Here is a 24,822-nt window from a genome sequence, read left to right as displayed (position 1 = left end):
GCACCTGGCAACAGCAGGTGGGTGGACAGCCGGCATTGCGGGACCCACACCGAGTGGTCGGGTCACCTGGCCAGCTGGCATCTTCCAGACAAAGAACCCTAGAACCAAGGCACAGGCAGAGACCCAGGGACCACGGGGGACCCCGTCCCCGTCAGACGCAGAGCCACTGTGGGCCCTGCCCAGCCCACTACCTTGAGGGGCACTGTAGGAAGCACTCTCCCCACATGGCACTGAGCCACTAGGAAGTTACTGCCGCATGAGACTGGTCCGAGTGTGGAAGGCCCAGTACACTGCGACACTAAGTGCCGGCCACCTCTCAACAGCGCTTGGTGAGGGCAAACGGCCCAAGATCAGCAGACCCCAGTTCCGTTCTTTACCAAGGTTCTCCTCTCTCCACAGGCACTGGAAAGTAGTGCCCAGGTCACCAAGGCTCCAGGTCACATAGCACTGCCCAGGCCCAGTTAAAATGGCAGAAACAGCACATTCCAGTGGGGCCAGGCCCTATGCCAAGTGCCCGACTCAGGCTCTGCATCTCCCCTCTGCAGCCAGCCTACAGAAGGGGTCTTCAGGGGTGAAGCTGAGCCTCCAGTGGATTATATCATCTGCCCAAGCTCATACAGATGCTAGGGACTGAGCGGGGGAACCCACCTCAGACTCCCACACATGGGGCCGTGGAATCTCAACAATCCATCACACGCCAGCCCCACTGCTCTGCACACCATGCTTTGGCCATGGGCTGGTTCACATCCAAGGCTTGGATAAGATGACAGCAAATGTTCCCTTCAGCTATAAGGCTTTATGGTTTGAATTAGGGACAGAGGGGAAACCCAACTGCCACCCTTATCCACTGCTGTTTATAGCTTTGATTATCACGAATGGCCAGAAACACCCCAAATGCCCAAGCGGGGAATGATCACGCCATGGCCTCGTGTGAAGACAGGGAATGCTGCCGCTGCAAGGTGAGCACACACCCTCAGCTGCTCCCAGCTGAGCGCTCAGGAGCTGCAAGGTGAACACACACTTGGCGGCTCCCAGGTAAGCGCCTCACGACCAGCTTGGGCTGGACTGGCGTCTCCTTTCAGTGGCTGCCACTGTCCGTGGTGCAGACACTACCACCCCGCCCAATCTCAAGCTGCTGAGGTGACGTCCCTGAACGGGAGTCGAGAGGAGCAGCAGCCAGTGCTGAGAGGCACCTGTGCCCTGCAGGTACGGCAGGCAGACACACCAAGGCGAAAGGGAGTCGGGCATTACGAAGTGCTAAGTGCGCGTTAACTCTGCTAACCTAAATCAACTGTAAGCACGTAACTTTTTCACAATGCATGTGTTTAACGATCAGCCCACAAAGTTTTTGAAAATTTAAGTTGGCTCTCAGGAGCCAGTACGAGCTGGTTCCAGCACACAGTTGGGCTGTAGACATTCGTTCATTATACCCTGCCTCCTGCCACACACTGATTTAGAAGTGGTTTGAGAATGCTATTAAGTTAAAACTAGCAAGCTTTTGGAAATTAAGGAAAAAGTGAATTCTTACTGATGGTTATTATTACGGTTTATCAATAAAGATCTTGGGTATTTAAAAATTAAACAAAAACAAAAACCCAAAAAACCAGCCAGGTGCGGTGGCTCACACCTGTAATCCCAGCACTTTAGGAGGCTGAGGAAGATCACTTGAGGCCAGCAGTTTGAGACCAGCCTGGCCAACATGGTAAAACGCCATCTGCAGTAAAAACAGAAAACAATTAGCCAGGCACGGTGGCAGACGCCTGTAATCCCAGCTGCTTGGGAGACTGAGACACAAGCATCACTCGAACCCGGGAGGCAGAGGTTGCAGTGAGCCAGGAGTGCATCACTGCACTCCTATCTGGGCAACATAGGCTGTCCCACAATAAACAAACAAATAATAAAATGAAATAAAAAACCCTCCAACAATATCTCCCTTTATGACACTTCTGCCCAAGATGCCATGCCCCTGGGAAACGGCTGTGGAGTGTGGCACCCGTTTTGCTCTGCTCTTTCCCCTGGTGTGGGGCCTTGGCTAGGCAGGTCAAGTGGGTCTGTGGCTGGGCCTGATTCTGGGCTGAGCTGGCCTTCAGAGGCCAGCACTATGGCACCATGGTTGAGTGGAGTCTGAATCCCAGCTCCACCATCTACTAGCTCTGTTGAGTGTCCGTTTCCTGATCTGCAGAAATCTGTAAACATCATCACTAGGCTTTTATGAGAACTGAGTCATCCTGAACGCTGTTGGCATAAACCATTAGTGAATCATCGCCAACATCGGGGCCTGCATTGCTCACCTGAGGGAGTGGGGACTTCTCTATGTCCACTGAGGCCTAATTCACATCTCGTCCCTCGGAAACCTCAGCACTAGCCTGATGGTGCTGGTGGAAGGCAGCCTGGTTTGAAGGAAAGGATGGCTCCAATTCAGATTCTTCATTCGCCATCAGGACCTCAAGGAGGTCACCTTTCCCTTTGGAGCCCTGGTTTCTAGAGACAGAGAGGCCACCTCCTCGTGGGCCTAGCCTAGGCTCTTCCCAGGACTGAAAGGTGTGGGGTGGGCTCCCCGGCCAGTGTTGAAGAGGGGCATCCGTGTTTGTTCCCTGCTCGTGGCTGGCGATTTGAACCCTATTTGCTATCCCATTTTGACATTTCCCTTTCTTGTTACTAGATTTAGCATCTTTCTACCCAAACAGGGTCTTGGGTGGCCTGGCTTCCCCAACAGAACTCCATGTGCACCAGCAAAGGGTCCAGAGGCGGACAGGGAGTGTAACTTGCCAGCTTGAATCTACCCCAGGTCCTGATGCAGACTGCCTGCCCTGGGATAATCTCCTGCGTGCAGCCAAGACAGGACTCTTAGACCCTGCCATGGCTGTGGTGGTGGCCTGAGATGACCTCCCTGATAACTACGCTGATGACAACAGGCCTCGGAGAGGTCTTGCACTGGCACAGGAAAGCTGGATGCAGCTCACCTCCACACTCCGCTCCGGCCCCCCCTCCCAGCACAGCCGGGCTCCAGCAGGACTCGACCTCCCTGCACTGCGTCACTGTGAGCTTTTGCTCCCCAGCCTGGAACAGCCTTCCCCCTTGGTGACCATGATACTGGCTGTTTAAATGTGTGTCCCTGCGCTGGTCTGCCTTCCCTGAGGACAGAAAAGCGCCCGCTACCTCGCAGGTTCTCGGCAGGCGCTCTGCAAACTGAAACTGACTTCCCAGCACTGAGTTTGTTGCTTCATCTCCTAGTGAAGATGCAGGTGACCACGCTCAGCTCTCTACCCACAGGAGCCATGGCTGGGCTTGTTAAGGCTTGTCCAGGGTTGTCACACTCTGAAGTCCCTGATCCACAGCAGCAGCAGTGCTGAAAACCAGGTGATATGAAACCAACAGGGAACAGCACTGACTGCTCAAATGCCGCCCGCTTCTTCATGCAGGTGAAGCAATTTAAATGCCTGAGACACACGGGCGGCTCCTTTATAAATCATGAGCGTCAGGTTACCGTGAGGGGCACTTCAACCCAGGGCACTGCGGGTGCGTCCACAGAGTGCACTTCCGGGGCGGCTGCAGTTAAACCATGCTCGGCGGTCACGGTCTGGCAAGGGTAACAGTGACGAGGAGGACATATTCGTATTCTGAAGAATATGAAGGACCAAAGACCCTCTGTGAACGATTCTAACAACGATTATAATGTAAAGTAAGCTTACAAGAACTGCTGAATTATCCGAAGAAAACAAAAAGTCACAGGGAGCCAGGCTGGCCTTGGGCTTGGCAGAGAACGGGGAAGCATTTCAGAGCTTAGGTCTCAGGTCCTGGGTTTACGAAAGAGGAAGAGAGGGGCAGGCATTACATAAAACTGCTACTAGGTCAAAAACAAAAGAAACCTCGCCATCAAAACATGGGCAGCAATTCTCATTAGTCATGTTCTCACATGAAAAATGTAAGCGTGTGCATGTTCAAAAAGTTAAATAAACAACTAGATTTAAATGTGCAAGACATTAGAGTTGGCTGGGCGTGGTGGCTCATGCCTATAATCTCAGCACTTTGGGAGGCTGAGGTGGGCAGATCACCTGAGGTCAGGAGTTCGAGACCAGCCTGGCCAACATGGTGAAATCCCATCTCTGCTGAAAATATAAAAAATTAGCCGGGTGTGGTGGTGTGTGCCTGTAATCCTGGTTACTCAGAAGGCTGAGGTAGGAGAATCGTTTGAACCCGGGAGGTGGAGGTTGCAGTGAGCCAAGATCGTGCCACTGCACTCCAGCCTGGGTGACAGGGTGAGACTCCGTCTCAAGAACAAAAACAAAAACATTACAGTCAGTGCCTGAATCTCCCCTGCCTGAGCAGAGCCTGCAGCGCCGACTGTCCCTGATGACTTTCGTCCCTCACATGGAAGTCCAGGCACTGGCTGCCCAAGCCATATTCAACTCAACATGCGGGCATCCAGAGAAAGCTGTCCCCAGACTTTCCCGCTCACCCAGCCCTGACCGCCCTCACACTGGAACTCAAACTCCGTTTCCCCGAAGTTTTCCATTGTGTAACACATCTACACCTAAATCCTCTGGTATCAAGTGTCTAACAGTTACTTCCAATCCAACATTTAATGTTTCTGTGATGTTCCCAAATTGTGTGTAAGCACGTCCAAGTCCATGTTTCACTTTAAAAGGGGGGCAAACAACCTCTTCTGCACCCAGAGACAAGTCCTATTAACTTACTACTCACATAATCACACGTGTACGTATCTTCTGTAAGATCTAAATAGTCCGTTTTTTTAAATGACAAAATGACCATCATCTGGGAAGCATCCTGCTGGTGGACACATTGCATACTAATTGCTTTTAGGGGCAAAGTAACTACCGTATTTATTCTAAAACTTCCTTTCACAAAAAGCCCACGTATTTCCGTACTTTATTTTGATACATGTTTAAGGGAAATATTAAACATTTATGGAGTAATTCCTTTGAGAACAGTGCACCCTTCCTCAGAGAGTCACTGGGCAGTGCCCAGTGGATGAGGGTGCAGAGGGCTGGCCACAGGCAGCACTAACACATGGCCCCACAGATCAACACGAACCTCCATCGGTCCCTGAGCTAGCTGGTATCTAGTCCTATCGGTTCAAACATATTTGTGATGTTTTGTTAATATTTAATTGCCTTTTGGTTTTTGTTAAATGATTATTTTTCTGCAGAAATAATTGATTTTTTTGGTCTTAATTCAAATGTCTAGGGTTCATGTTCTAAGATTTTGAAAATTACAGTGATCTAGTAAGTTTGGAAATTGCCAAAATATGATATATTGCTTACTATAAAGGATTTAAAAATTGTTATTTTACCACTGCTCATATGCACAATATTGAAAAAGGGCAGAATTGCTCAGGTTTCTCTGTAAATCACCTTTCTGGAGTGGCATGTAAGGCCTCCTGTGATGTGGTCCTTCCCTGTCTGTCACACCACTCTGCACTGAGCTCACACACTTCTGCCATGCTAGACTAGTCACCATTTCCATAAATGCCACGGTCTCCCCCACTACACCACAGTCCAGACTGTGCCCAGGGCCACCCTTACTTCACTGACCCCTACTGACCCCTGCAACTTGGAGACAGTGCCCCCTGGCTTCCAGCCCCTCTGTATGCACGGCGCTGGGTGTTCGTCGGCCTTGTTCCCCTGTACTCCATGCTTACCTTTAGAAGCGAGCAGGTAATGCCTCGTATTTTAACTGTCCTTCCTAATATTTCTCCTCCACAGCTGGAGGGCCTGCCTCCAGGGCAAAAATTACAACCCTCACCCCAAAGCCACACGGTGTCCCTCACCGCCGCCCTCCACGCCTTCCCGGACGTGGCGCTCCACGATCCCTGGAGCGAGTGCACAGCAGGCCAGTGTCTCCTCTCAGCACGCTTCTCACCTCACCGAACTGGGAGCGCCAGGTCACGTGCTCGTGTCTCCAAGTGAGCTGGAGGCCTCAGGCTGCCCGTTTCACCTCCAGCCCTGGGCACGATGCCCAGCACCTAGCAGGTAGGTGCTCCGTAAGTACTTGATGAAAGAATAATAGGCGTGTAACTCTTTGGGAAAAATTACCATAGTTGACATTTTATTGTTTAAAAAATACAATGATCTGAAATGCAAGGAAATCCAGGCTTCCAGTCTAAACAAAACATCCTTGCACAAGAAGTTTTTCAACTATTTTGGTCAAGATCTCCGGAATGCTGTCCAGCCCACATACGTGGTTCTTCCTCTGGTGTGCAGCTAGTTGGCCACGGGCCACCTGTGCTGCACCATGGATGCCTAGGACTCCAGGGCAGCAGACATCTGCCCAAGTCTCCAAACCCTCTCCCACTGGACCGGAGTGGGCAGTCGCAGCTCCAAGCCTGGGCCTGCGTCACCATCAAGCTTTAAGCCTCCAGTCAGCAGGAAATCCAATTTTTAGCTTTGTAAAGTCGTCCAATTTTTTTCACATTTTAATTATGATCAAATACATACAACATCGAATTTACCTTTTTAATCACTAAGTGCACAGCTCAGGGGCAGCAAGTACCCTTAGATTGCTGTGCAACCATCACCACCTCTCACCCCAGAGCGATGTCATCTTCCCAAACTGAAACTCTGTCCCCACGAAACATGCACTCCTCTTTCCTCCTCCAGCCTCCACCATTCTGCTTTCTGTCTCTATGAATCTGACACTTCTAGGGCCCTCCTAGGAGTGGAATCACACAGCTTTTCACTGAGTCTCTCCAGCTATGGCCATTCACAGTCTCCCCCACCACCGCATCTCCCCCTGGCCCCTGGAGGGCAGCAGGCACCAAGCTCTCCAGCCTCATCCAACATCCACCACCCTCTCCCCACAGAGACACTGCTCACTTTGTAACTTCGAAGAGCCCTTGAGTATAGAGTTATTTAGCATCCTCCCCAATACCAGGCATGATACTAGACGTGGGGTGCCTGCACCCACAGTATAGCTGCCAGGAGGCCGGCGGGGGCAGAGCAGGCTGCCCTGCCCTGAGGAGCTGCAGACACGCAGCCCCATGAAAGCCCAGACTGTGGGAGGTGCTATGAAGGACGCCTGGGAAACCCCAGTGCAAGGTACTCTTCTAGTAAAGTCTCCCCAGGTTCCTCAACAGCAGTTTCCAGCTCATCCGAGTTAGTATGGGGAGGAAAGAACCATCAGACCAGAAGCATCATAGAGAAAATCTCAACCACCTGGATGCTATGAGCCAGGGCTTGCTGCCTGGGCCACGCGGTGAATTTCTGCAGGGTCCACTCTAGTCCCCAGATGCTTGCTGTGACAAAGCACTGCTGGGTGACCCACGTGACTGGGGCAAACATGCCCCTTAGGAATTATTCCTGCCCGAAAGGAAACTGTTTAGGGTTAGCTAGGTGCTGAGTGTGGTTTTTCAAAATCGGAAAACAAACCAAGAGTGTGCTATCTGCAGACACCCCTGGGCCACTGGGTGTTTTCAGACAAAACAAAATAGGTTTACTGAACCCCTTTCAGAGTGTCGTCACACACACAGGAACTTCTAGAAAGGCATCGAGTGTATCTGAACTGCAGAAGTGCACTATTAAAATACTTGCCAACCTCCCAGGCAAGGAAATTGCAACACAACTCAGCTTCCAAGTTTCACACAGTTGCCCAGTTAGATACGTCCTGCAGGAAGAAAGTAACCGACTGCTTAGTCACCTGCTTAGCAAAGTAAGTGCTTACTCCAGGAGGGTGCAGGAGCAAAGCACACACACACACGCATGCACATAGCATCATGAGGTGCATTTTCACCTGAACACAGTAGGAATGTCTCTCAATTCTTGCCAAAAATGTGTTTTCAGGTGGATTTCAACACTAAGCTATCATCAGTTGCATAAGAAGGCTCCCAGTTTTAGAGGCAACATCCTGAGTTCCTAAGAAGGGCTTGGCTCATGAGACTGGGCTCTGGAGGGCATGGCCTCTGCAGGTGACTCAGTGTGGGGCTGAGGCCTAGTCATCTCTGCACACCTGCTCCCACCAGCACCCGGCATCAAATGGTCAGGGCCCCACACAACCCAGGGAGTGGAGGGAAGCGACCAGCACTTCATGTATTTTTTTAAACTTCCAGTGTTTTGTGTGAGGCAGGCTTTTAAAGAGTAGACTTTTCCCAGAGGAAGAAAAGGCGAGCTTCAAGCTACAACAAACCGTATCCTAGGAATCTCGATTCACACGGAACGACAATGAAGAATGGAAAGTCTGGTGTTTTAAACAAATGGACAGATACAAAGTGAGCATAGCTGTAGTCATCACGCCCAGCCTCCTGAATGAGACAGACAAGAATAAACCTGACTTCCCCCACAAATAAATCTGCAGACGTCACTTCTTCATTCTCGGATGCCCTATTGCTCACAATCTTCGTCGAGTGGAGAGAAGTTAGGCTCTCACGTTAATCCAGTTCTAACTCATGAGTCAAACTGAGACTGCAACAAAGAACGCCCCTTTTTTCTTTTACATGATTTTCCTTTTCCCTTGAGTATACTTCCTGAACCAAGAAAACAATCAACAGGAGGGGAGACTGGACTTCTCCTTCCCGAGGGAAAACGGCTACATGGGAACACCACCCCCCAGCGGGAAGGGTGCTCCGACGGAACTGAGCGTGACTCAGAGACTGGGGGCTGGCTCCCAAAGGGCTCCGGAGCAGCCTGGTTCCACAACATGCCTTTTGGCCCAGTGGTGGGGACAGTGCCTGTCGTCCCAGCACTCGGGGAGGTTGAGGTGAAAGGATCGCTTGAGATTGCTTGAGCCTGGTAGGTCGAGGCTGTAGTGAGCCATGATCACACAACCGCACTCCAGCCTGGGCGACAGAGCGGGACCCTGTCTCAAAAATAAATAAGTAAAATGAGAAACTGGCTGCCCGACACTGTGATTGGATCCCAGCTCTGAGACGCCACACGCATCGCCTGCCGTGCTGCAGTGGAGACGCGCGTGGATGTGCAGAGCGGGGCCTGCAGGATGCTTCCCAGAGCCCTCCTCTGCCCTCCAGACCATCCTGCGAGGGCAGCCGCCCAGATCCATGGGACGGGGAGTATCTTCCTGGATCTCAACTAACATCGGGGCCACTTCACACCCTCCCCCCTCCCTGCTTCAGGGTGGTGCTGCGGGCCTAGGGGCACCGGTGTGTGGGTGTGTGTGTTCTCAACTCCTTTACTCTGAGGGACTCTGAGCCTGGGGCTAAGAATGTACATATCTGTAAAAGTCTCCTCCAGAAGCGCATCATTCAATAAATGGTGTGGAAATGTAGTGCACAACACACACAGCGTCACAAACAGGCCAGGCTGCGGTGAGCAGTGGCTCTGCGGGCAGGCGGAGGAGCAGCACAGCCAGGAGGGTGCGGTGCAGCACAGCCAAGGAGGGCGACAGACAGTTCATGGGCAACGTGGTGGACGCAGAACCAGGGGCTTTATCTGCACTGTTGTTCCTCCAAGAGCTGCTCTGGGGACAGGGGCGAGGTCCAAGGACGCTCGCCTGGGGTGCGACTGTGCAGAAGCTGGGAATGCTGCTGCCTTTGGAGAAGGGAGACGGGAGCCTGGGGAACGGGAGTGGACGGAGACCTCGCAGTCTGCCCTATGGTAACTTCTCAGCTCTGAACTTGGTGAAGGCACTGTCCATTTAAGAAAGTAGAATTTGGCTGGGCGCGGTGGCTCAAGCCTGTAATCCCAGCACTTTGGGAGGCCGAGACGGGCAGATCACGAGGTCAGGAGATTGAGACCATCCTGGCTAACCTGGTGAAACCCTGTCTCTACTAAAAAATACAAAAAACTAGCCGGGCGAGGTGGCGGCGCCTGAAGTCCCAGCTACTCGGGAGGCTGAGGCAGGAGAATGGCGTGAACCCGGGAGGCGGAGCTTGCAGTGAGCTGAGATCGGGCCACTGTACTCCAGCCTGGGCGGCAGAGCCAGACTCCGTCTCAAAAAAAAAAAAAAAATACAAAAAACTAGCCAGGCGAGGTGGCGGGCGCCTGTAGTCCCAGCTACTCGGGAGGCTGAGGCAGGAGAATGGTGTAAACCCGGGAGGCGGAGCTTGCAGTGAGCTGAGATCCGGCCACTGTACTCCAGCCTGGGCGGCAGAGCCAGACTCCGTCTCAAAAAAAAAAAAAAATACAAAAAACTAGCCAGGCGAGGTGGCGGGCGCCTGTAGTCCCAGCTACTTGGGAGGCTGAGGCAGGAGAATGGTGTAAACCCGGGAGGCGGAGCTTGCAGTGAGCTGAGATCCGGCCACTGCACTCCAGGCTGGGCGACAGAGCGAGAGTCCGTCTCAAAGAAAAAAAAAAAAGAAAAAAGAAAGAATTTATATTTTAAAAATAGTTCCTTTGCATCCTTTACAACACAAAGAAAAAAAAAAGAAAAAGAAAAACAGCTTCCCTTTTGGGTGAGGGTCTGGGAACCGCTGGTGGGCTGGCTCTGTGGGGCAGGACCTGCTCACGGGATGGTGCTGACAGGGCCCTCTGGGGACAGGTGGGCTCTCTCTCCCTTCACAGCCAGCCAGCAGTCTGGGCACGCCCACCGCCTCCTGTGCCACCTCCAAGCCTTTCCTCCCAGGCCTGGGAGCCCAGCAGTCCCCGCAGCACTAGGAGGGACCACTGCTTCTGCTCTAGAGCACCTTCAGAAGAGGAGGTGGCTGTGTGGAATCAAGGATTCAGGTCCCACCCTGGCCAGGCAGAAGAGGGGCAGGGCCATTCCTGCCAGGACAGAGATGGCCGCTGTGAAGTCATGGTGCATACAGGGACAAGACAAGGGAGTGTGTGGTGGCCTTCGCATGGACAGCGGACAGCGGACAGCCCGAATCTCCAGGTCAGAGAGAAAAGAGTAGGCAGCCCTCCTTGTGGCCGGAAGCCTATACTATCCTCAAGTTCCCTACAAAGATGAGATGAAAAGGGAAGCGCATCCCGCCCAGTGCGGCCATCATTATATGCACATTTAGCTGAGATCACGGGACAACTGGCAACTGAAAATAAAAACCCACAGACTCAAACTTCACCATAAAAGGAAAACAAAATCCCACACAACTAACAGTGACAACCAGGACGATGACCGAAGGGCCCAGAGTCTTCTAAATAATCCAGCTCATGTGACAGATAGAATTTAAGAAATAAAAGTAAGGCCGGGCACAGTGGCTCAAGCCTGTAATCCCAGCACTTTGGGAGGCCGAGACGGGCGGATCACGAGGTCAGGAGATTGAGACCATCCTGGCTAACCCGGTGAAACCCCGTCTCTACTAAAAAATACAAAAAACTAGCCGGGCGAGGTGGCGGCGCCTGAAGTCCCAGCTACTCGGGAGGCTGAGGCAGGAGAATGGCATAAAACCAGGAGGCGGAGCTTGCAGTGAGCTGAGATCCGGCCACTGCACTCCAGCCTGGGCGACAGAGCAAGACTCCGTCTCCAAAAAAAAAAAAAAGAAATAAAAGTAAGTAAGTACTGGAATCATCACGATTTTTAAATTTCTTAAACCTGGGAATCTAACAGGCCAGGCCCAAGTGACCTCCGCAGCGGGAATGAAGGTGGCTCCCGGCTGTGACAATTCTACATCATTCTCCCACAGAGAATGTTTAGACCAGTGGGGGAAGTACTGCGATTAGAAATGCAGGCTCCAGTATCAGACAGAACACCATACTCCCCCATTATCAAGAACGGGCGAGAGAGCGCTGGGAAAAGAACCTGAGGGTCTCATGAGAATACAAAGTTGCTTGGTTCATTGCTTGCTGCAGCTCCCGTGGTACATCGATGAGTGCCCCAGATAACGGCAGCCCACACTGACCCTGGACAAGTCGCTGAGCCAAACTCCTCCATTAGGCAGCTTGCCACTCCCTGCTCTCACTCACAGGCTGCTGGGAAGACAGCCGGCAGATACTGTCTTCACGAGCACCTCAACGCACAGGCCCGAGACTGGAGGCCATGTGTGGGGGGAGCCCACCCACCACCATCCTGGGTTTAAACAAACACCTAAGGAAGCTGAATGTGGACCCCAGGCCAGGAAATGTGGCAGGAGGCTGTAGAATCTCACAAGACGCGACAGGATTTTCAAAGCTAAGCCAGCCCATGTGCGGTAGGGAGCCGGCAGGGCCAGGACCCGTCTATCGGGTGGTGACAGAGGCTCCACCTCCAAGGCTTTGCTGGGAGCCACAGAAAAACCTGCTAGAGTTGAGAGTGTTACTCCCGCTCTGGGGTCCCTCCACACAGTCAGTCCCCCTGACTGTGTGGAGGGACTGTCTCAAAAATATATTTAAATACAGCTAACCCTTGAACAACGTGGGTTTGAACTGTACCGGTCACTTACACAGATTTTCTGCCACCTCTGCCACCTGAGACAGCAAGACCCACCCCTGTTCCTCCTCAGCCTACTCAACATGAAGATGAGGATGAAGGCCTTTATGACGGTCCACTTCCACATAATGAATAGGAAATACATTTCTCTTCTTTATCATTTTCTTAGCTCCGTTTTCTTCAGGTTACTTGACTGTAAACATATACCACATAGAACACAGAAGGGATGTGCTGGCTGCCTGCTTACATGACTGGTAAGGCTTCCAGTCAGGAAGCTATCGGTAGTCAGGTTTTAGAGGAAGTCAAAAGCTACACATGGATTTTTGACTGCACGGGGAGTCAGCACCCCTAACCCGAGTTGCTCAAGGGTCAGCCGTATACCCAATGGCCCTCCCAATCAGCTCGGCTACTTGGGAGACTGCCCCTGATTCTTCATGGTGCGCTCCGCCCGTCCTGAGGTCACAGGAGGTTCTGTCTTAGCCACAGTGCTGACTGGTAACACCTGGGTTTGAAAGGCCTCCTCCCTACCCTGCCTGCAGGAGGTTCCCCTGTGCCTCCTCCAAGTGAGCAGCTCCAGATGGAGTCCAGCCATGCCTGGGTCGGAGGCAGAATGGCCTCTAGCCTCCTCTGGAATATAATGCATCAGCTTCTGGCCTGTGGTCATGTGAGGCGCCTAAGGCATGTCAATTTCCCCTTCCTCAGCAAGTCATTCCTTCATTCCCTCAAGCCTCTGTTCCATGCTGGGCATGGTTTGGAACAAAGGTGAGTCAGACCTTGTCCTTAGGGGATGCACAGTCTAGGAGGGAGAGGACAACCTGCAGGAACAAGGGGTGGAAAGACAGGGCTGCAGGGGGTCCCAGAGCACACGTGAACACTGAAGAGATGCGCACACCGTGGAGTGTGTTGAATGGGAGCAAGCAGAGGGGCCAGGACAGGCGGACGTGAGCAGTAAATAGCTGCAGAGACAGGTCTGGCCTGGAGATAGATGGGCTGTGTTTCATCAAATCCAACACACCACCATTTTCGAAAGCATTGCTCTCTCAAACGTACTGAGTGTGATAGACCCTGGAGTTGTCCAGTGTGACACCGATGGGGCTCAGGATGGGACACACACAGGAAAAGAGTGAGGGAAGGCAGAGCCGGAAGCCAGGCCCACTCAGTCCTGTGCGATGCAGACAGGGCCCAGAAAACCTCTGGAAATGAGGACATCCCTGTGCATTCAGCAAGAAGACATGTGGGGGTTGGGGGGGGAGGTGGAGGCTGGGCTGTACTGGGGTGCAATGAATGGGGTGCAAACTGAACCACTGAGTGACTTTTCAACACTCAGTGCGAGGGAGGCCCTCGACGAAAGTTACCAAGGCCGGCGACTAGGAACCCAAGTGGAGAAAAAAAATAAATAATGACAGTAATAACAGCTAAAATTACAGGCTCTGTTCTAAGCACATCATACGTGTTAACTCTGCACACGCTTCCAGAAGAAAGGAGATGCTGGTATCTGCAGAGATAAGTAAGGCTGCACACATGGAAAATGGTCGATTTTTGGATTCTCCAAGAGGAGCCAACATTGGGTTGTTGACTGCTGCTACCTCCACCACCACCGTTTTGGGGAGGGACAGGAAATTTCTGTCACTTGAGCAAATAATGGAAATGAAAGAGAAACCAGAAACAGGACTTGAATCATCATCATAAAGGAAAGTGTTAATTCATCACTAAACGAACAATGGGTCTTCCGCTCCATCACGTCTTCTGTCCAGGGTTCCCAGAGCCTCCCCTTACTGCTTGCCTCCCCCGGGGCTGACCCAGGGGGCAGCCTGCAGAATCCCAGAGCATCAGGGGCTCCCAGGAGACCCCAAAAAGTTGGTCTCAGCGTCACGAGCACACCAAAGTCACCTGATGGCAGACAGCTCCCAACCTGTCACTCAGAGGAGGCTGGACCCTTAGAGCTAGATGGGTCTCACAGACCCTCAGCGTGTCCCAACTCCACTGTATGTGGTGCAGGGACTCCAGGGAGGCCACACGGGAGGAAGGAAGAGGAAGCAACGGGACCTAAAGACCAGTCTTTAGCCTAGGAGTCAAGGGCAGGGGGAAGGGAGGGGCCTCCCACGGGCAGCAGCACTGTCTGCCAGCAGCATCACAGGCAGTGTCACCACTGACTTCTGCAGAAGACAGCACACTGCCTGGAGTAAGGATGGTGCAGGGTGAATCACTTTAGGAAACTGCCATCAAGGGCCACCTCACACACACAGGCATCAGCTGGCTGCTCCTAGATTTCCAACAACTCCTCTACTGATTCTGATGATGGCAGAGACGGAGCTAATTTGCTTCTCACAGCTTCCAGTTTGCTGATTTCCAAAAGGAAAGTTTTCTTTGGGGAAGAGAGAAAGGGCAGACTTGCTATTGCTTGATATTTCAAAACGAGTTATCATCTAAGGTTTTTGCTGAGATATTTATCAATATAAACATGCTTCATCTGCAGTACTTTCGTACCCCTTTTACCAAGATGAGGATTCAGACAATGGGAAAAATACCATCGCACCCTAAGTTATACAGGGGGAAGTAGTGCAGTCCAAGAGTCTGACCAACAGAATATTCTGAGCACGTGTACTGGTTACCTGCTGCTGCGTAACAAACCGCACAGCATCCAGCGGCACAGGGCAACAGTGACGGCCACACAGCTCCTGTGGCCGGGAATCCAGGCACAGCTCTGAGGGGTAGCTCTGCCTTGGGGCCTCTCTCAGGCTCTCGGACCAACAGCCTCGGCCCTGGGGGTGTTGGCTGAGGCCTCCTGCTCAGTTATTTGCCATATGGGTCTTTCCAAGAAAGCAGCTTGATTCATCAAAATGTGCAGGCCAAGGCAGCAACAGAGAGGATCTCCCAGCAAGGCGGAGTCATACGTTCGCATCAGACCACATCCCCTCAATGCTGCCATATTCTATTGGTTAACAGGAATTACTCAAGGGGAGGGGATCGCACAAGGCCATGAAAACCAGGGGGTGAAGGTCACCGGGGTCACACAGAGGGTATCTCAGGGGTCTCTTAGATTCTCTTGATACTCCTCCCTGACCCCTCTGTGTAACAGCAATTTTATTTACTAGAAATGAAACCATTTCTAATAAATGATTTTATTAGGAAACAAAAGTCTAAAAAAACCAATGCTCTAGGCTCGACCTTAAACTAGAAAAAGTAGCCAGTTGTGGCGGTACACACCTGCAATCCCAGCTACTCAGGAGGCTGAGGCAGGAGGATCTCCTGAGCCCAGGAGTTTCAGTCCAGCCAGCCTGGGCAACACAGTGAGACCCCATCTAATAATAGAAAAATAATAAACTAGAAAAAGGGCCAATTAAAAAACCAAGTAAGCAGAAGAAAACAAAATGAATATAACAGCATAAATTAACAAAATAGAAATGAACAGAAGAAAAAAAACTGAATGAAGCTGAAAGCAGAGTCTTTGAAAGGACCAGCAAAATTGATAAACCTTTAACCAGACTGATCAAATTACCAATATCAGGAAAGAAGGAACATCAATACAGGTCTTATAATTAAAAGTTACTGGAACTACTAAGTGAGTCTGCCAAGATTGCAAGGTATAAGGTCAATATACAAAAATCAGTTATACTACTCTACAGAACGATGAAGAACCAGAAGTGGAAATTAAGGCAGTCCTATTTACAATAACATGATACAATGAAATACTTCAAGTATGTGACAGACCTACATACTGAAAATTATGAAACATTTCTAGGAGAAATTAAAGACTTAAATGTATTGAGAAGATATATTATGTTCATGGATTGAAGGACTCAAAATTAAGATGTCAATTCTCTACAGATTCAACGCAATCCCAGTAAAAATCCAGCAGGCTTTTTGTAGAAATTGATAATTCTAAAATTTATATGGAAATGTGAAAGACCTACAACAGCCAAAACAAGTTTTCTTTTTCTTTTTTAGAAATGAGGTCTTGCTGTGTTGCCTAGGCTGGTCTCGAACACCTGAGTTCAAGCAATCTTCCTGCCTTGGCCTCCCAAAGTGCTGGGATTACAGGTGTGAGTCACCACGCCTGGCCAAAAACAAGTTTCAAAAGGTAGGTATATTTCCTAATTTCAAGATGCACCATAAAACTACAGAAATTAACCAATTGCATCAAGAACAGACACATAGATCAAAGGAACAGAACAGTGCCTAGAAACAGATTCACAATATAGGTGGTCAGTTAACGCCAACAGAGGCGCCATGGATTTCAATGGGAAAGGACAGGCTTTTTACAAATCGTGCTGGAACAACTCAATTTCCACATGCCAAATGGAGGGGGAACCCCTCAACTCTTATGGTTTACAAAAATTAACTCAAAAGGAATCACAGACCTAGGTGAGAGAACTATTAAGGAATCTAGAAGGAAATGTAAGAGAAAATCATTAAGACTTCAGGACCAGGAGTTGAAGCTGCAGTGAGCCATGATCACAGTACTACACTCCAGCCCAGGCAATGTAGTGAGACCCCCCAACTCTTCAAAAAGACTTCAGGTCAGGCAGAGTTCTTAATTGAAAAAGAACAAAAAAAATATTTGATACACCAAATTTCATCAAAATTTAGAACTTTTGCTTTCTGAAAGATATTAGAAAAATGACAAAGAGCCTGGCACAGTGGTTCACGCCTATAGCCCTGGCACTTTGGGACTGAGGCAGGATAATCACTTGAGTACGGGAGTTCTAGACTAGCCAGGGCAACATAGTGAGACTCCACCTCCGTAAACAATTTAAAGTATCAGCCAGGTATGGTGGTGCGTGCCTATAGTCCAAGCTACTCAGGAGGCTGAGGCGGAAGGATCGCTTGAGCCCAGGAAGGTTGAGGCTGCAGAGAGCTGTGATCACACCACTGCGTTTCAGCCTGGGAAACAGAGTCCCTGTTAAAACAAAACAAAACAAAACAGAAAAAAGTGGCTCATGCCTGTAATCCTAGCACTTTGGGAGACCACGGTGGGAGGATCACGTAAGTCCAAGAGTTCAAGACTGGCCTGGGTGACACAGCAAAACCTCGTCTCAATAAAGTGTAAGAATATATATATATATAAAAAAAAACAGGCTAGGCACAGTAGCTCACACCTGTAATTACAGCACTTTGTGAGGCTGAGGTGGGCGGATGGCTTGAGCCCAGAAGTTTGAAAGCAGCCTGGGCAACATGGTGAAACCCCATCTCTACAAAAATTACAAAAATTAGATGGGTGTGGTGGTGTACACCTGTAGTCCCAGCTACCTGGGAGGCTGAGGTGGGAGAATCAGCTGGGCCCAGGAGGTCACAGCTGCAGTAAGTTGTGATAGTGCCATGGCACTCCAGCCTGGGTGATGGAGTGAGACCCCATCTTAAAAAAAAAAAGACATGCAAATTAAAGCTGCAATGAGATATGGTTCACACCTACTTCAATGAATGAAGTTTAAAAAGACTATCAACACTAAGTGTTGGCGAGGATGTGGAAAAATGGGAACTCTCCTATGCTGTGGTGGGAATGCAAGAGGTACCAATGCCCTGGAAAGCACCGGACCCAGCAAGCCACTCCCAGTGACTCACTCATGAGAAATGAAACACATCCACTACAGGGCCTTGCAGGTCAATGTTCGCAGCAGCTTTATTATCACAGCCTCCAAAATGGACACAACCCAAATCTCTACCACCTGATGGATGAAAACAAATGACGTCATGTCCATTCAGTGGAGCGCTAGTCAGCACTGAAAAGGGGCAAAGTACTGATTCATGCAGTAACATGGATGAATCTATCAGAAAAGTATTATGCTAAGTGACAAGAGCCAGACCGTATGCTGTGTGATTCCATTTACATCGATTCTAGAATGGGCAGCACCATGACAACAGAGGCAGGTTGGTGGTGGCTGGGGGCAGTGCAGTGGCTGATGTGGGGGGCATCTGGGAGCCTTGGGGTGATGAAAACATTCTAGGTCCTAATGGCGACAGCCACACCACTGTGGACATCTCATGCCAACTGTCAACCTGCCCAGAGTGGGGGAACAGTATTTCCAAATCTCTGGGTACGGATGGCAGACGACTTTTTAAAGAAACTCCAACTCCGATCAGGGAAAACTTGGGTCACTACGCTGTCCTTTTAAGTGTAATTTCAGTCAAACCCTAAGAAATAAATTGGGCCTTTTGTTGTCTGGACTCAATCTAAGCACATCTAAGAACAAACTCATTAAAGCCCTGTTCCTATAACCTGTAAAAATATCTTCTATTCACAACTCCTACTCTCCTGCTGAACACAGACCGGGCTTACAGTTTTACACGAACTATGTAGGGCTTAGGGTCAATAAAGGTTACTTTCATCTGGTTAGGGTCAGTTTGCCACAGCCTAACCACTTATTACAACTCTCCCCATTTCAGTCAGCATTTCTGGAAGTTTATGTGGAACAGACACCCCTGCAACTTCGGAAAGCTACCTTTAAGATGCGCTACATATATAGTGTAGGGAAGTACATACGCAGACAGATCCTGGGCTTATGACAGTTGGACCTATGATTGTTCAATTTCACGTTAATGTGAAAGCCATACACATTCACTTGAAACCGTATTTTGAGTCCTCATACACACTGGTTTTCACTTTGAGTACGGTATTCAATAAATTACATGAGATCTTCAACACTTTATTATAAAATAAGCTCTGTGTTACATGATTTTGCCCAACTATAGGCTGGTGTGAGTGGTTCTTTTTTGTTTTGTTTTGTTTTTGAGACAGGGTCTCACTCTGTCATTCAGGCTGGAGTGCAGTGGCACGATCGTGGCTCACTGCAGCCTCCATCTCCCAGGTGCAAGCAATCCTCCCACCTCAGACTCCCGAATAGCTGTGATTACAGGTGTACACCACCACACCCAGCTAATTTTTTATTTTTTGTAGACATGGAGCTTCACTATGTTGCCCTAGCTGGTCTTGAACTCCTGGGCTCAAGTGATCCTCCCACCTCGGGCTCCCAAAGTGTTGGGATTACAGGCAGGAGCCAGCGTGCCCAGCCTGATGTGAGTGTTTTGTGCATGGTTAAGAAAGGTGAGGCTGGGCTATGACGTGCGGTGGGGTAGGTGTGTTAAATGCATTTTTAACCTAAGGTATTTTCAACGATGGGTTTACTGGGACATAGCCCTGCTGCAAGGTGAGGAGCGTCTGTATTTGTCCTCCGAAATTTTCTAAAATCTATACAAGTCTCATGTAACAAATAATCAAAACCAAACAATGCAATGTGCTCAGCTGTATAGAAATTGAGACCCACCATCTATCAAGTATGAAAATTCCAAGGTGCTGCAGAAGCATTCAGGTTTTTAAAGCCACAATACACATCATCTGCCATAGAGAAAATTAGGGAAAAGCAGTTCCTAACGACTCTTTCTCATATCAACTTATTCTCAGGAACCAGAGGTTCTAAATTTTGTATTTGTCACCACGACCAGAACTCGTTGTCCAGAAACTGAAGGATGGTGCCCAATTCGTAATTCCAATCGCCTGAGCTTTGTTACGACAATGCTTTCATAACTGCCTCAGTGCCAAGTCCTTACACACTGAAGGGACAAAATAAATGTTTAGTAAAATTAACTGCGACCCAACTTCTTCCTGGCTAAGGTCTAGTCGCAAAAGTAGTCCTTCAGTTCCATGAACACATCCAGGTGTCCCCTCCCTCAGCCTTTGCATGGGATGCCCAAGAGCCCTTGCCCTGCTCTCCATAAAGGCCTTCCCACACTGGCCCAGCCCGCTTCTTTCCCTCGCTGGTCAGGTCACTTTCTTTCTCCAAGTGCCCTCCTGCCACAGAGCGAAGCCCCCCGGCCACAGATGTGGGTCTGTCCACCCTCCGTGCGCTAGGATACGATGAGCACCCAGGGAGCACAAGCAGAATCAATGCAGAGTGACACACACAGGAGAGAACGAAAGCGTGACCTGAACCCGGTCCCCTACGTCCGACTCCCCAACCCTCCAGAAAAGAGTCCTTTAACCGAGTCTGAGCCCCAGGTCCTCTGGCCTTCTCACGAAGCCTTCTCCAAACAAGGTTTTTAAAGATCAAAAAAGACACAGGACTGCACACGGAAAAGCACGCTGAAATGCAATAATGGAAGCACTGGAAAAGTAAGATGAGTGCTTTTTCATTCATGTATTAAGTGACAAGATCGAGGGATGGACACAGTATCTCCTGTGATTTCAGTAATAACGAGCATCAGCTCCACGGCAGGGTGACAGGAAGTCGGTGCCGATGCCAGCAGGGCTGCCCCGCACACAGTGGAAGAACATGCTACCATTTCATGCTGGAGTCAGATCCGTGCACATAACTGAGGGATCCGCACTGCAGCGAGGCTGAGTGAGCGCTCACGGAACAAGAAACACTTTATTATGTTTGTACCAACAAACATCCCTAAAACCACCAAAATAAGTAGGCTTAAAAATACTTTACTGTGCAACATGTGGAATTCTAGAATAAAACTGATGCTTCTAAATTGTCTGCCTCTTACCCAGACACCTTATATGGCTAAGGGTTTGGAAAATGACAGATTTTAAAACTTCTTTAGGTCATAAGGAAAACTAAACATTCTGACAAAACTTTTCGGGCCCAAGACACTCCCCGTGGGGACTCCCTGCAGGGTCTCCGCTCTCTTGCCCAGTACTGGAAGAAACACATCTTGCACATGTGAGCCTGGTCACGCCCACCTGCGCGTGTCTGTGAATTTCCATGTTCTCACACCCACCTGCGTGTCTGAATTTCCGTGTCCTCACACCCACCTGCGTGTCTGAATTTCCGTGTCCTCACACCTACCTGCATGTCTGAATTTCCGTGTTCTCACACCCACCTGCGTCTTTGTGAATTTCCGTGTTCTCACACCCACCTGCGTGTGTCTGTGAATTTCCATGTTCTCACACCCACCTGCGTGTCTGAATTTCCGTGTCCTCACACCTACCTGCGTGTCTGAATTTCCGTGTTCTCACACCCACCTGCGTGTCTCTGTGAATTTCCGTGTTCTCATGCCCACCTGCACGTTGTCTGTGAATTTCCGTGTTCTCACACCCACCTGCGTGTGTCTGTGAATTTCCGTGTTCTCACACCCATCTGCGTCTCTGTGAATTTCCGTGTTTTCACGCCCACCTGCGCTCGTCTCTGAATTTCCGTGTTTTCACGCCCACCTGTGCGTGTGTGAATTTCCGTTGTTTTCGTGCCCACCTGCGTGTCTGTGAATTTCCATGTTTTCATGCCCACCTGCGCACCTCTGTGAAGTTCCGTATTTTGATGCCCACCTGTGCATCTGAATTTCCGTGTTTTCATGCCCACCTGTGAGTCCAAATTTCCGTGTTTTCATGCCCACCTGTGTCTCTGAAGTTCCATGTTTTCATGCCCACCTGTGCGTGTCCATGAATTTCTGTGTTTTCATGCCCACCTGCGCGTGTCTGAATTTCCGTGTTTTCACACCCACTTGTGTCTGTGAATTTCCGTATTTTCCTGCTCACCCGTGCGTGTCTGAATTTCCGTGCTTTCATGCCCACCTGCGTGTGTCTCTGTGAATTTCCGTGTTTTCATGCCCACCTGCATGTCTGTGAATTTCCGTGTTTTCATGCCCACCTGCCTGTGACTGTGAATTTTCATGCTTTTGGAAATGCCTGTCACTGAGCCATCTACCGTCCACAATAACCTTGGATTCAAGTCAACAGCAACAATGATAAGATGATAGCATCTTTCAGTGTCTCCCACAGCCAGGCACTGTTCTAAGCGCACCTGGGACCCTCTTCGAGTTGGTGTGCGATTGCAATCATTTTACACACAAAGAATCAGAGTGTGGCACAGAGGCTCTCCCAAATTCGCCTGCATGACACAGCCAGTGACTGTCAGTGCTGGCGACCCTACCCTTTGCTCATCGTTCACTGTGCCCTGGCAGGGACAGCGGGAGAGATGGGCCCTGGCTGAGAGTCAGTACGTATCAGTGCCAATTCTGCCCCAGATGCTCAGCTACTTTGCCAAAACTGTAATTCAATGTCAACATACAAAGATCATTCCTCCCCAAACCTGACTAAAAACAGGAGAAGAAAACCAGCATCAGGGCAGGCTGAAGGGAGAGGAGACCAAGACTTCTGTGCCCAGGGCTCTCCAGGACATGCCATCCTCCACCTCCGGAGGATCAGAGCCACGCCCAGTCCGCCAGCACTCCGCTCAGCGTACACTGCGCGCAGACAGGGAGGAGACTTACCAATCTGCAACAGTATTGGTGTGACCAGAGCGGTTTCCATGGCGTAACAGAACTCCCTGCCAAACATCACCGCCCCGTGCATCACCCACAGGCGCACGGGGATTCGGTCTATGGACCCCTCGCTGATGGTCTCGCAGTTCTCAGCCTCTGCGCCTCCGGCTTTCTGTGGGTCCGACAGGGGCACGGATAACTCTTGAACTTGCATAGATTCCGGGTCAGCATTCTGCGGAGCCATTTTCATTACCACCAAAAATATATATATATATTTATCTATATATTCTATCTATATAAATAATGCTTTCATCTATCTGTAATGATAAATAAGACGTCTTCTCTTTCTGCTTCGGTTGTGTTCCTCGGGCAAATAACACTTACATTCCTCTTTGCACAGGTGGGTGTCTCACAACTTCTCACAATGGTATGAGACATGCAGCAACACACAACGATTTTTGGTTGGATTTTAAACATATGGCTTGCTGGTTTACTGTGAATTAGAGTTAAAAATCCATAATTGCCATTCAGTTAATACCAGTTTCATCATTATTACTGAAGAGGTGCTGAAGTGAATTTTCTTGCTACAGAGAGGTGGGAAGGTGACACAAACAGGTGTTCCGCTGGTAATCCCCATCGAGTGACTGGATGATCTGCAAAAGAGGAAAACAACCCGGCCAGAGTCAGGGCGGCCAGCAGATGGCCCTGTGGAGCGCCGCCTGACCCCCAGCAAGCTGTGTGCCCCAAGGACCTGCCCCGAGATCACACGCCTCTCTGCCACTCACGCTGGGTATGCCCGTGCAAACAACCAAACCTACGTTCTCGAAAAACATTTTCTCATGTGGAAGTGAACCCTGGGGAAGGACAAAGGTGGGGCAATCAAGGAAAGCAGGATCAAAGAGCAGACAGAGAAAAACACTAGAAATATTCACTCTTTGGCCAGTAACAATATCATCCACCCCGTGTACCACAGCACGTAACTATTCCAGCAGGCTGGAGGCGGCTGGTGACGCCCTTTGGTTGCAGATATCATGAGAGGGAAGTAAGGAAGTGAAGGGAAAAGTGGGGAAGGTAGGAAAAAGAGAATCAAAAGGTTAAACTTTTGTTCAAAAAAGTCTAATTTGTTAGAGACAAGGTCTCACTCTGTTGCCCAGGCTGGAGTGTGGAGTGTGCAGCCTCAAACTCCTGAGCTCAAGTGATCTCCCACCTCATCCTCCCAAGTAGCTGGGACTACAGGTGTGCACCACTACACCCAGCTAATTTTTCTAAGGTCCCTACTATATTGCCCAGACTGGTATCCAACTCCTGAGCTCAAGTGATCTCCCCTGCCTCAGCCTCCCAAAGCACTGGGATTTACAAGCCTGAGCCACTGTGCCCAGCCAAAAAGGGAAACTTTAGACCCTGCCTGGAGAGGTGGAAATGAAAAATTAAAAGCAGGCTGGGCACGGTGGCTCACGTCTGTAATCCCAGCACTTTGGGGGGCTGAGGCAGGTGGATCACCTGAGGTCAGGAGCTCGAGACCTGCCTGGGCAACATGGCGAAACCCCGTCTCTACTAAAAATATAAAAATTAGCCAGGCATGGTGGCGGGCGCCTGTAATACCAGCTACTCCAGAGGCTGAGGCAGGAGAATCACTTGAACCTGGGAGGTGGAGGTTGCAGTAAGCCAAGATCGCACCACTGTACTCCAGTCTGGGTGACAGAGACCCTGTCTCAAAAAAAAAAAAAGAAAAATTAAAAGTAGTAGGGGGCTGGATGGAATGAGGATAGCATGATTTTCTGTCCAGCAGGGAGTTCGAAATCTACCCAAAGGCACCTGGAGCCCTGTGATATTGGCCTTTAGGTTATAAAACCTCTTGGTAATAAAATGGAATTACAGACCTTCTCTTCAGAAAAAAATGCACGCATGTGCCAAACTCTGACTACGGCACCTACGGGTTCAGAGACTCCCAACCCACACGCAGCTTTGCTAGGGTCTGTGGAACCCTATCACCCCAACCCTCGGGTTCCTACCACCCTGCCTCCAGTGACAAACCCAGCTTGGGGACAAATTCTCCACCAGGACAAACCATACAATAAAGCAGAAATAAGCCAACTGGAAATGCTGCCTTGGAAATGTTTGAGGAAATGAGGTCAGTCTCTCCGCAGGTAAGATAAGATCGGGGATGTGGAACACCCCAAGTTCAGAACTTCTGGAGTTAGGTCTCCAGACACAGGGTTCAGTTCAATTGAAGTGCCAGAAAGAGTTCCTGAAAACATACCTAAATGGTGTTCAAGGTTATATTAAGGTAGGTCTATGGGCCAGTATCTTTTTTTTATTTTTTATTTTTTTATTTTTTGAGACAGAGTCTCGCTCTGTCTCCCAGGC

General features: G+C 49.9%; 1 protein-coding gene across 1 annotated transcript in view; it reads right to left on the bottom strand.

Moving 5' to 3' along the window:
• Window positions 1-23,105, bottom strand: part of SLC45A4 (solute carrier family 45, member 4) — a 43,074-nt gene extending 19,969 nt beyond the window's left edge. The window contains exon 1 of the mRNA XM_011938125.1: window positions 22,465-23,105. Coding sequence (XP_011793515.1) covers window positions 22,465-22,705 — 241 coding nt within the window. The 5' untranslated portion in view covers window positions 22,706-23,105. The remainder of the gene's footprint in view (window positions 1-22,464) is intronic.
• Window positions 23,106-24,822: the final 1,717 nt, after the last annotated feature.

This window comes from Colobus angolensis, unplaced genomic scaffold, assembly GCF_000951035.1.
Source record: "Colobus angolensis palliatus isolate OR3802 unplaced genomic scaffold, Cang.pa_1.0 Scaffold17, whole genome shotgun sequence".
Classification (NCBI taxonomy): Eukaryota; Metazoa; Chordata; class Mammalia; order Primates; family Cercopithecidae; genus Colobus; species Colobus angolensis.
This window is presented reverse-complemented; position numbering and strand designations above follow the sequence as displayed.